The sequence below is a fragment of the Phaethon aethereus genome (genome assembly GCF_964289735.1).
Source record: "Phaethon aethereus genome assembly, chromosome: 8".
Classification (NCBI taxonomy): Eukaryota; Metazoa; Chordata; class Aves; order Phaethontiformes; family Phaethontidae; genus Phaethon; species Phaethon aethereus.
Genome location: NC_138584.1, coordinates 14,962,756 through 14,976,111, shown reverse-complemented (window position 1 = coordinate 14,976,111; position 13,356 = coordinate 14,962,756). Strand labels below are relative to the sequence as shown.

At 38.7% G+C, this 13,356-nt stretch overlaps 1 protein-coding gene across 1 annotated transcript in view; it reads left to right on the top strand.

Annotated features, from left to right (window-relative positions):
- SNX7 (sorting nexin 7) overlaps positions 1-4,977 on the top strand; it is a gene marked incomplete at its 3' end in the record, with an annotated part of 29,560 nt that extends 24,583 nt beyond the window's left edge. The window contains exon 9 of the mRNA XM_082002787.1: positions 4,897-4,977. Coding sequence (XP_081858913.1) covers positions 4,897-4,977 — 81 coding nt within the window. The remainder of the gene's footprint in view (positions 1-4,896) is intronic.
- Positions 4,978-13,356: the final 8,379 nt, after the last annotated feature.

Genomic DNA, 13,356 nt, shown 5'->3' with positions numbered 1-13,356 from the left:
GCAATATCATACTGTATTAATAATGACTGTGAGTGCATTGCTAAAATAGGGAGGATTTCTTTCTGAAAGAATATGAAAAGGTGTTAATTTTTAAAAATTCAGAACTTTACTCCTATTTCAGAAGCAAGTAACATCAATTTATTTGCCTTACAGAGAAAAGTTCTTGAATGAAGTATGTGTTAACACCATGCCATTTATTTTATTCCCTTTCCTCATGCCTTAGGTGTGACACTATTGTCTGAAACAGCACACCTTAGTCCAGAAGAGGCATCTGCCAAACAGCTGAAAACACAAACTGTCCACAGGGTGGAGCTTACAGCTGAGAAAGCTGTTGTCACCAGGAGTATTTTCATTAAGTTAGGTATAGATACTCTGCAGAGCCCTAAAGATGCAGCATTTCTGAAACCAAAACAAGATACAAAGTTATTGGTCGTGGTGGTAACCAAATCAGGCAATGTTGAACTCACTTCAAAGAGCAATTAAACATTTACTAGATTTTTCCTTTTGTTTTTCTCATGTGTTTACTGTAGCGTCTAGGATATATACAACATAAAAGAAAAAGAAACACTTTAATTTTTCTCAGCAAAGAAATTGTTAACCTATTCTATTCAGAAAAAAACAACAGAATAAGTGGCTAGATTTTGCAGCCCAATCCAAACACTAGTTAGACTTTACAAATCCAACAAATACACCAGAGTTTGGTTTTCACTGCTCATGAGGCTCTCTAGTTAAAGTGCAGGAAGATTGGGGTTTTTTTCATAATGTAGGATGACATTTAATTAGCTTTGGCATTGAAAGAACATGGTTTTTCTTGTGTGTGGATGAACTTTTGTTTTAAAGCAGAGCCTCTGATTTTATTTTCCTCATGTCAAGCTAGTCCTGTTAAACCTTTGCAGCTTAATCAGATAAAAAGCTGAAGTTACCTTTAATATAGTGAGATTCTTGTTGGTGTTGACACAGATTACTCTTTTCCAAAAACATAATTTCATTATTTTCTTAACTATTTCAAGCATAATTTAGTTTGTTTCTGTGACTTACATTGTTGTACAGGCATAAATTGATCCAAAAGATTCATGAGGGCAAAACAATACTCATTCCCCATTACCGCAACTTCCCTCTGACTCCAAAGCCCTTATGTACCTCTCTACCTAGTATAAACTGTAGAAAAATAGATGAGATGATTGCTTGTTTGCCCTAGAGGCCTCTTAGTGATGCGTTTAACTAGTCACTTGGTTGCGCAGCAAAAAGTTAGCTGCTCGTGCATGTGGATGACATCCTACCTTAGCAATGCCTGGGAATGTAGCTAACAAACTTCATGTGATTTTCAAAAGCTCCCACATGGCTGAGCCAGTCTATCTGTGTGCATGTCGCTTCAAAGCCAGGATCCATTTTTGAACCCTCATTCACTTCAACCATGAAAACATCTTTTAAATACTTTCAGGAAGACCTTTTTTTATAGTGGGAATCACTATTTCTATGCACTCCAGTTTTTGTTTCCGTGCACCCAGAAACTATGAAAGTATTTTCTGTCTCTTAGAAACACACAAGACTTAATTTTCAGATTCTACTCCAGAAAATTTTTAAGGTATCAACCATGGAAAACAGGGAGCTGGAACAGAACATGTGACACACTGCTTCTGTTATCATCCCTACTACACATTCTATTTTTATATCTCCTTTTTAGTTAGATCTGCAATTGTACTATATGAAAACCCTTTTGCTGCTTTTTCTAAAAATGATGTTGCAGAATAGATGTGTGACCTGCAGTAGCAATCAGAATATTTTAGGGAAAGTAGCTTTATTTAAGCTCTTGCTATTTCATTTTGTGTATTTAGGCTTTTTTATGTCTTCCACCAAGCTTTTACAAGTAATTGGATTATGAATTTCAATCCTATGCATGCACATTTCATTTCCTGGGTTTGTTTTTTCTTTTTTTTCCCTTTCTGTCTCGTTTGTGGAAGCTGGCTGACCCTCTATTTAGATCTCCGTTTTCAAGCTCCTAGGAGAATGAAGTAAAATCATTCTGTAATAACGTTGAAGTATACATCACTAACGAAATGTCGTTTATGCCGTTCATGCTGCACAATATAAAAAGCTTGAGCCTAAGGCACAGAGACCTAGTTTTGTTTTGCTATGGTTAATTATAAAACTTGTCAGCTGTAGAGGCACTGTGATGTCTGACAGTGAAATGAGCCACCATTGCTCTTACATTTTAGAAAATGTGTTTTGGTTACATAAACAAGGATAAATTAAAAACTGAATAACTTGTGTAACTGAAAAAAATGCTTTGCATCTTTGGCTGGAAAGACTTCAGTAGATTGTATCTATCTGGTTAAGTGACATATTGTGACTGCATTTTAACATGTGCAGTTTGGCTCAGTGTTGCAAAGATAACAGAAAGCCATTTTTACATTCCAGCCAGTGCCGATATATGTATTTTAATTCACATTACTGAAATTACAGAATTACAAAACAGGGAGTTACATGGTATAAACTGAACTGTGGTTCAGAAAAAAAAAAAGTCAGTCATTGCCAACAGAAGACTCTTCACGAAACAGTGATCATTCCTTGTCCCACACCCAGAAAATGCCTAGGAAAACAGATGTGCCTTGCAGCTTTCTAGGGTGGTAATCCAGGCTGGGCTCTAGCGAACAGAAGTCTGAGTCCTAGTGCCACAGTGAAGACACACTGCTAGCAGCTGCCTCATTGCCATTTTAAAACCAAGATGCCACCTTCCACCTGGAGCATCTCAGATAGATAGGCTCAGCTGCCACAGCGTCACATGAAGTAGGGGAGAATCTAATCATCCAACCTTAAAGGCTTTATACAAAAGGTCAAAAAGACCTTTTAAGTCAGAAATCAGTTTGCAACGCTTGCAGATCACCGTTTGTGCTAACACTATTTTCACTGTTTCTCCCTGATTTTGTATTTACCATTTCAAAATAACATTTCTCCAAAAAGTCAATGAAGAAATCAGATTTCTACATGAACCTTATCCTGTTATTCCTCTCTTTTCACAGTGATTCAAATGTTAGATATGCTCTGAACAGCAGCATAACGTTGTTGTGTGAAAAGCAGCAGAAGCTAGTTGGGGTTTTTGTCAGCAAGATCAGAAAAGAAAGACTGGGGAAGTAGATTCATGATTTCCACAGTCCAGGGGACAATATATGACTCTAACATGCCTGGTAATGACCAAAAACCTATGCAGAAGTAAGCTCCCACATACTTTTTGCTTTGTGATGTCCTAAGTCAGTTGGCTGTTTTAACCTCTCTCATTATCTTGCAGACCCACATCTTCTACTTTATGATGTCTTCAGCGACATAATCGCTGCTGAACTTTGTTTGTTGTTTCTTGTTACTTCTGTCACCCGTAATTTTATGGGTATCCCTGGTTCTGCGTCCTTGTGTCATCATGGATTGCCCCAACTCTAGTCATCCTGTGTGTGTCCTTCATTTTGCTCTTCGAGCTTATACTTTAACATTATTTGTGACTATTATTCATCTGCTTGCACACAGATATGCAATAATACCAGGACCTAAGCTCCTTCAAGTAATATCATTAAATCTACATATTTAGTGGCAGAATTTTGAAGTCATTCACTAGAAATGTCTAATAAGACAGAGTTAAGTGGCTGTAAGTTCAAGCAGCACGAATGCTAGCGTATTTTCCATGTCTCCTAAGCAATGACAGATGGATGCTAGATACTTCATTGTAGCTGGGCATAGCAAATTACTGTGCCTTGAATAGCTTATGGCGAAAGTTTTCACTTAGGAAATGATGATGTTTTCAGGGTAGTGATTTAATTCAAAGTTCAGATAAATGGAGTATGCTGTCCAGGTTTTAATATAAAAGAAGATATTTCCTGAGAATTTTGTAAGACTTATTTATTGTGAATATTTCAGATTCTTAATGAAAAAAAATGTGTACAGTAAGTAGTAAATAAGCTGCATTGTTAAGAGCAATAGCTATGAGTGTGTAAGTCAAAATTTTGTTAGAACATTTCAAGGTTTTTTTTTCCCAATAGCATCAAAACAATAAAATTATTGCATGAGTTTGCCTGCCCTGTTCTGATTATAGACTTGAAATAGTAGACACCTGGTGCTTTGGGTAACAAGCATCAGCACACCACAGGTTACCTAGTGATAGCCTTGCCATGACGCTCAACACTAATCTGTGATTTATAATGGTTTTCCAAGCTGCCAACACACATTTAAGCCAAATCAAACCAAAGTAATTTGGGGATTTTTTTTTTTTTTTCATTTCACTGCCCACAGTCTTAGTGCTTCAAATAAAAAAAAAATATTTTGTGCAATTATAAATACATTTTTCCATAAGGAGAGAAATGCCACTTGTTGTAAGGATGACAATTTCCCAGCCCCCCCACCCCCTGACTTTCTGGTCCCACTTCCTTACCATTACTCAGGGGGAAAATTAATTATCTGTGTGTTTAGAAAAAAACTGTTTTAATTTAACTCGGAAGGAAAATTGGGTATACAATAGGAATCCACAGAGATTACAAGGGAACTGTGCCTGACAGTATGCTTTCTGTTTGGAGGAAATCTTTGCCTGTAACTAAAGGGAGAGATTAAAGAAGAGCATAATTAATGTTAGCATCTTCCATGCTAAGACATACAATAACGATGCTCACACTGTGCGCTTGTCGTAATGTAAAAGTGACCTTTACAGCTCACTTGGCATGTTGGCTAACATTTTGCATATCACTGAGCTGCCTAGGAAACCGTATTTTGCTCTTACCAAAGTCCCACAAAAGCAGCTTGTGACAACGTGTATGTATTCTGCTACTTTTTTCTCTTCTTTTTCTCCTTGGCTACCAGTTTTACAGAAATCTATCATCTGCTATATTCATATGTATCTGTGGTTTGGTTTTTTTTAAGTGCCTTGCTACATGGGAGTCCTTCCTAGCATCTCAAACAGTGGATCTTCATGTGGAGGAAGATTCTGAAGATAAGCCTTGAGTAATATCTCTGCTCGATCTCTGCCTTTTCCTTGCAGTTTTTCCCAACCAAAGAAGTGCTTTATACAAGATCAGATACATTATTAAATTTAACTGTTAAAAGTCCGTGAAATGCAGGAAACCAGCTTATTGAAAACTCAGGTATTCTAGTCCTGAAATACATTTTGGAACATGCTATATATTGCTTTATATTGCTTAGCTGTGATTACATATTTTTATGCAAGTGTTTGCATACAATTGTTTTCATAAATATTGCATAATTTGGATATAAAGTATTTTAAATATGTAAAAATAGCTGAATTTTAATAAAAAGTTTAATAAGGAAAGCTTGTCTTCATCCTGTATCCTAGTCTTTAAGAAATATTTTGGTACTTTAGCATGCTCATTATATTCTCGTTGTTGAGTCATTTCCTGTACTTGTAAAATTACGTAGCATAGTCTTTAAGGAGCTCTTCAGGATTATTTTGATAGATTGTGCTAGTCACCTGATGGCAACGTGCTAAGGAAAGATGCCGAACATGTTCTGTGAGATTAATGCTGCTTTAAAGTACTGTTAATTCAGTTTTCAGTTTGTAGTATTTACAGATCTATTAAACATCTTCAATTTGACATTTTTTAAAGGATAAAGAAAAAACTGACAGTTCATGAAACAGACTTTCTACAATGATACAAGGCTAGTTACAGCACTGATCCTGCCAACACAAGAGCTTCCATTTGGAGTTTGCAGGATCAAACCTCTTACTCCCATGGCTGACCTTCCTGTAATCCTTAACTTCCTGCCCCTTTGGATAGCCAGTGTGGAAGAGAAAGGGAGAAGAAAGGAAAAGAGAGTTTGGCATTAAAATTATTAGCCGATTCACTCACGCAATACGCATTAAAGTGTTCCACTCATTTAATTATTCCACTCAAAAGGACTGTCAGTCTGCACTTGTAATTCCTGCAGTTGTTCTCCCTGGTAGTTAAGGTCTGAGCAAGTCTAAGTCTGAATATGGAAAGAATGAGGCGCAGGAATCGGGGACAGCCCAACTGCGGCTCTGGCCTTGCAGAACAGCGGGGCTTCAGCTGTCACCCTTACCTTCTGCGGTGGTATTTTGTGGGCTTGCTCTTGTCACTCACTTAATGGCTGGGGGGGTCAGTTGCTGAGCACACGGCTGCGCTTGCGTGGCTGTGGACCTGTCCAAGCTGGACGAGTCCTTTTGCGTCTTTGATCTTAAGACAGTTAGATTGCAAGTGAGACCTGGAATATCAGCACGGCCCTTTCAGCAATGAAAGATGAGTGTTCTTACACTGCCCCATGAAGTATTAATGAAAGCTCAGCTCTTTTTTTTTTAGCTATAAAATAGCAGTTAAGATGCTTCTTAAACACTGCAGGAAGCACGCATCTCTCCCAGCACAGACAGGCCGCGGACGAGCGGCCAGTCCGAGTCAGGAGGAAGGCGGTGCGGTGCCGACGGGCTGTGCTGTGCGGTGTCGTGCCCAGCAGTGCTGGCAGCGGCTGCTCACAGGAGGCACGGAAGAACAAAGTGGCTGGACTGTGCTCTTTTCCCATTGTATCCTCCCCAATGATTTTTTTTTTTATAAATCAGAGCTTCTGTCAATGTGCTTAATAGCCCTTAATGCCTTTTCCTGTGCTTTATTTTCTTTTTTTTCCATCTAAACTTTTAGGGTTTACCATGCTGAATATCAATGGATTCCACAATTGAATTTGCAGCAAAATCAATTCATTTTGTGATTTCCTAAACTAGCTTACCCAATAATTTCAGGTAATGCCCTCTGCCTCTTAAATTGTGAGAAGAGATGAACAATTGTTTCCTATGTCTTCCCTGTGCCACTCAAGTATTTACAAACCTCTAGTGAGTCTTCCAAGCGCTGCCTCTTTTCCCAGAGGAAAAGCCATAGCTTAATACAATCTTGTAGAAAAGGCATTTCATGTCTCTGCTTATCGTTGTTGCTTTTCTCTGTATTTTCTCGTTCTGCTGCAACCGGTGTTCAAAATGCAGGCACACCAGAAATGTAGATGTTGCCATAATTAGGCTTTGATTTTCTTCATCGTTTCCTTCTGAATCCTAATTTATTTTTTAAAGTACAACTGAATGCTGAGCTGCCATTCCATAGAACTGTCCACTAACATTAAGAGCTATTCTGAAGGTTACTAAATAATTTAATTTTCATCAGTGTGTATATATAGAAGTGGCTTTTCCCCAGTGAAGATTAATTTGCATTTATTAATACTGAATTTTGCCTGCTGTTTGTAGCTCCTAATCTCTCAGTAGAGTGCGGTCCTATAAACAGGATTCCAATGAGACAGGCAGCAGTATAACACTGTATACCAGAGAAGCAAAAGTTCAGGAAATTGAGCTTGAACAGGCTTACCTGGAAGGGTATGAATGTTTGAGTGTAAACAAAGATTAAATACCATGACTCTAATTTAGGCTCCTCTAAGAAAAGGTAATGTCTGGCTGGCTGAGATGGGGAATGCCAATATATGTTGCATTGATTTTACGTGTATGTTCTGCCAGAGCAGAAAGCTCCTCTCTGAGGTGTTTGGAAACCAGAAGCACCACTGGAGATTTTACATCCTTGGTAAAAATGGGGGCTGTGGTTCATTATGTTCATGATTTATTTTAATTTCTTTTCCTCTTTAGCTAGGCCATAACTTATGGGTGGAAAGACTTTAGTAATCACTTATACAGAGGCTTTCTTGTGACCATGTTGTTTTTCTGATTTTCTAGTAGCAGTATCATCATGTAAAACCAAAGTCTATTGTTAAGTACAATCAAACGTTGTTCTTTTTGCGTCATGCAAATACTTCTGAAATTTATCATTTTAGAAAGTCTGCAGTGTATTTAGACCTATTTCCAACAATTTTTCTTTTATAGAGTCTCACCTTCCTTAGGCTAATGCTTAACTAGATTTTCTTTCTGCTTTTTTCAGATAGCTTTGTACACCTTGTTATAGCTCAATCACTTTAAGTAATTTCTCAAGTGCCACAACTCTGACTAGGAATTCAACTTTCAGGTACCTATAGCTAAGAGCTCTGTCTGGAGGCCTCAACTTCCTTCTGCAGATTTGCAGACTGAAATTAATTAAACACTTAAAAGGCAAACCTCATCTTCAAGAAAAGAAACCAGTGTAAAAATAGTGTAATGTCTGCAGAAAGCATGAAACAACAGCTCTGACCGGTAGAAAGTTTCCCATCCAGTTCTGTGTGGGTTTTTTTCTCAAATTGATGTGAGATCACTCTAAAAACATGAGTGTTTTATTGTAAAATAGAGACTTCAAACTGCACCTGCAGTTTCCTAGATAGATAATCACCACCTGTAGAACACAGAACCAGCACAGCTTACCAGCTTCCTCGGGCAGCCAGAGACAATGTGACTGAGTGTGTTTTCTTGGCCCATCAACTCCGTTTTTTCCAGCGATGCCTTTTCTGCCCGGCCTCAGAGACAGGACCATTAGCAGGGAGTCATGAGCTACTGGTCAAATACTTTTCAAAGTGCCCATTACAGGATTTATGTGCAGGTACTTGGAAAGCACAAATCAAATGAGTATTTAAAAGAAAAAAAAGCGGCCTCCTTTTGCTCAGAGTTCAGCGTACAAACCCCAACTCCTGGCGAGCCACAGCCAGCTTCCTCAGACAGTAGCGTGACTGCAGAGTTCCGGGGCTGCGAGGTTTAGTCATCCAGGTCTGTGTCTTGACCATAAAGGGGAAACAATTCCAAGACAGAAGCAAAGGTCAGTTGTTGAGAACGTGCTGCCTTTTCATATGTTAGTGGTTCATACCCAGGGCCTGTAAACAATGCATTTCTCTCCCTTGTTAGACTGAAAACACGTACAAAGACGAGAACAAAAAGCTTCTCAGCTACCTAACAGGGGAGCTGTCACCAGTGCAAATTGTCAGTAATAAAGCTAAACCAGAGATGGCTTGTATGGGTAAGACATCGGCAGCTCTAAACACTGAATGATTTTAAATGGTTGCCTGGTGCAGATTCCATTGCTTGACAAGCTCCAAGTGATCTGTGGTGAGATGCATGTCTGAAGAAAAAATAAATAAATACGGGCATAAAAAAAGAGCTGCTGGCTCCTGCTGCTGTCAGCCTGCACCCAAAATAGTGACTTTTCAAAAAGATTTGGGCTTCGTATGTTGAAATTTGTTCATTTGCTTGATTGCGAGGGGCAGGATTTCACTGATAGCATCACTAAAATAAGGATAATGCTAGCATAAATTAATCATGAAACCAACCTTCCAGCATGAGCTTTGCAGGCCAGGAGGAATATCAAGGGGTTTTCTTTCATATGCCCCACTCACACTTTAATATTACATATCAGCACTGCCCACTATATTGCACAAACAGTCCCTTGCAGCTTAGTGAAGAACAGATGAGGGCACAGGTGTACGTAACAGGCTCTTCTGATAAGTTTCAAGTACACTCAAAGAAAATGGCTAAATAAACCTTTCCTGACAAACGGAGGAACTCCTGCCTTGTAGCTGGTAGGGCTGACTTGAGTGACGAGATGGTCAAATTGCACAGCCTTAGCAGAAAGCACCTGGACAGCAAAACATTCATAAAGCACCGCACAGCTTTGTAGCTTTTACTGTGATTGGCTTTCTGTTGCCTTGACTCTAGCCCTGGAGAGAGAAAAGCCTTATCTATGCAATCCCAGAGCCAGCTTACTGACTACAGAGTGATTTAAAGAAATCTTGGCCAATAAATTGAACCTTAACCTCCTTCAAGAAACCTACTCTGTTGCTTTTCCAAGCTGCAGCAACGTATGTGTGCAGCCTCACTGTTGGCAGTGGCTCAGCCTTGCTGGGAGGAACAGAGAGGCGACAGCTCATCTGGAACTGAAAGGGACAGCCACAAACTTTCAGTGGATTTGGGAGGTTTTGGGGACCTAAAAAGTGAAGGTACATCCTGTTTTACATAAGATACACAATTAACGGAATGCAGAACTGTAAAAGGATGTCCTTGTTTAAAATATAATTGGAAAAATTATCAAAAAACATTGTCTAAGTTCTCCTATAGGCAAAAAGCCATACTTTGAGGTTTAAAATTTTTGATCTTGACTGTAACATGACACTGAGTTTTCAGCAGGAGTAATTCCTTTGATAATTGTATTGCTTAGAAAGTTAGTTAAAGAATAAGCATTATTATGTCTGCATTAATAATTTACCAAGAGTTGCTAGTAAGCCATTAACTGTCAAAGCCAAACTAAGAAACTTCCTTAGAATCAAGGCAACATTGATTACATGGCGTGGGGAAGAGTCACTGTTCTTTAAGTAATTCTTAGAACACTATGTCAGTTTAAAGAGAAACTAAATTGCCTTTTTGAATCAACTTTAATAAAAAAAAAAAGTGGTTGCAATGTTTTAATGCGGGGGCATTTTTTTACCAAAGTAAAGCATCTCACCAGGCTCTTTTGCAAATGAAATAAGATGTTTGTTTTTTCTATTTGTACTCTGGAATTGTGTTCATTTAAATAATAAATTAAGCTTTCACCAGGAGGTAAAACAATAGTATCTAAAATGAGAGCTGTGCAAGAAGCTCCATATGTGTAAAACTGTCACAAAGCTCCTTACTTCTAAGTGGAGAACTGTTTTTTCACTTGGGTGCTGCATTATTTGGCTGTTGGGTTACAAGACAAAGCCAGAGTTGCCCTGAACATCTGCACCTCCTGCCCAGGAGCCTGTGAGAATTGCTTGGGCCCCACAAAGCTGCTACTGAGCCCTTAAGGCTGGCAGGGACCACCTAAATGAGCAACAGCTCAATGAAGTTTCCGAATCACTAATGCTTTTTCAGCTCTTTTTACTGCTTGATGCTTCAATATACACAGCACAAGTGTCCAAAGTTTCTATCTAATAAAAGAAAAACAGGGAAGTTTATGAGAACCTAAAAACTATTCTAATAGTCTATGAAATAAAGTGAAAATTGAGAGTAATTCTATGAAGAGAAGAACTATTACAGGAATTTAGTACAACTTCTGCTAGTTTGGTCCACCAGCAATACCTTTTGCAATAAACAAAACAATCTGGCAGATACTCTGCTGACATAAAAGCAAGGCTAAAGCAAGGTTAGAGAAAGATTTGTAATTGGGTTTGAGAGAAAATAGCTACGTGAGAATAGCTCTTTGGAGACTATGAGTTCATTCACTGACAGGAAAGTACAAATTTTATAAGCAAATTAATTGTGACAGCATAACACAGTAAAGTAAGTTGTTCAATACTTATAGGTGCTTTCCACCATGTTGCTTTATTCCTGTGATTGCACATATTTTATTACCACCTCATTGTGGGGAAGAAAAATAATGGAGAAATATAAAAGGGGAGGTGCAGAAGCAGAAAAAGCAATGAATTTATAATCTTCTCTGATGATGATTGTGCACTATGGTACACAATGTTAAAAGAATTTTAAAATATTATACAAATACAGTTGTGCTTCATTTTGTCACATATGGGTACAGCAAATGATGAAATACACTTCTGAAGACTGAACTTAGAGCCCTTTTTTTATATTATCCTTTTCTTCATCTCTGACTTTTTTTGTGAAGCAGAGAGACTCTCAGTACAGACCAGCATCAGCCCTATCCAGAATATTTAATACAGAAAGGCAGTACTGGGTCAAACCAGCAAGTCTTAGCCAGCTTCTTTTAACCGGGGTAAAAAAAGCCATGGCTTATCTGGCTAAAATGCAGCGGCACCAACAGAAGACATTGCCTGATGACTTATCTTTTTTCCCCCCTTTCCAGAAGAGCTGCAAAGCCACTTCCTACAGGTCCCACACGGGTTCCTACTCACCTGCTGGGCAGCTCACCCAGTGTAACAAGGGCTTTTACAGCCATGTTAGGACAGGGTGCAGAGTCCTCTGACAGAGGAGCTGGCAAAGAGCAGGGCACGGAGGGCTGGGCACGCGCTGGGGAAGGTAGCCGCGGTTCTCCTAGCCGCAGCGCTGCCCCACGGCTGAGAGAGATGCTGAGGAGCATGAGGTACTGTACTTTGTCTCACTACTCAAAAGAGATTCCGGGAGTGCTACAAAGATAATGGTCATCTGTCACTTGGATTGCAGTCTATACATAGATTTCAGAACATAGATGATCAAAAAATAGTACTGAAGGAAAAAAATACCTTGGATACAATTAGAAGGATATTTGCTTTCATGATTTAAGTTATATTTAGCTTAGTTTTTAACCCTTAACTCAAAATGTTCCTTTTCCTACTTTATATGGCTTGCTGCCTACACCGAATGTATGTCACGTCTCAAGTTTGTGCAGGTTGCTGTGGGAATTTTAGTTTCACTGCTCAGAAAGTCATTGTCTGCAACTTGACAAACCTGATCAACATTATTGCTATATATGTTCATCTGCCCTTAGAAGCACTTGTCTTATGGATGACCTTTATGGAAAACAATATTATTCCATATCTGCTTTTTAATATGTCATCTCATCAGAAATATTTATTCTGAACAAATAAACTGCAAGGCTGTGAAGATTTTCCTTGGGAGTCCCTCTCCAATAACACAGATCCAAATGTTAGATTGTTCCAATTCATTGTTTGTGGTACAGCTATTTTATAGCAAGGATGTAGGAACACATGTATAACTCCATGAAATGGCCAGCACAGTGGCACGTGGCACGGCCATGTGCCCATAAAGCTGGCAGCTGACATTTAGCTCACTCATCTGTGTAGAGAGCTGCTCAGTGCAAGGAACATTTCAGTATTAATTTTAGTTTTTAAAAAATGTGAGATCAGTTTAGAGTAGAATTTAGTTCCCTGAGTAATCCTAACCATGCAAATGTATTTATATGGTGCCTCTTGTTTTTTGGTCTGTTCATTGACTCTGGGATATGTGACTATTCCCGATGTGATTGCTGACCACCCCATCATTATGCTGTGATCCAGAATCTGTGGAAATGAATGAAAAGACCGAAGACTGTGTTCAGCTGTTCTAATACAAAGTCTCCCAATTAAGCAACATTCAAATTATTAATAGTATTTGGGGAAAATTTGCTCATTAAAAAGAAACTGGAACAGAAAAATATAACCAGTAACTTGACTTACTCTTATATTTGGTAGTGACCACAGTGTTTCTGCCATTTGCTCCTAAAAGGTTGGGAGGTGATTTTTTTTTGGAGGGGAAGCATTTCCCATTGTCTCATCTTAAGTATCTCTCAGCTGTTCTCCAGCAGCAGCAACATGTGTTTAGAAGGGAAGCAATAAAGCCTTAATTATAGGGCAGTGCAACAGCTACAAATGCATATTCTACTGCTACATGTTCTTCAGAAGGATGTAATCAATTCACACTGTTTTTGAATGATGTTTCATATTGTGATCTTGTAAACAGATCTTAAAATAGCCAGTTTAAAAAGAAAGCTAAATCTCTAT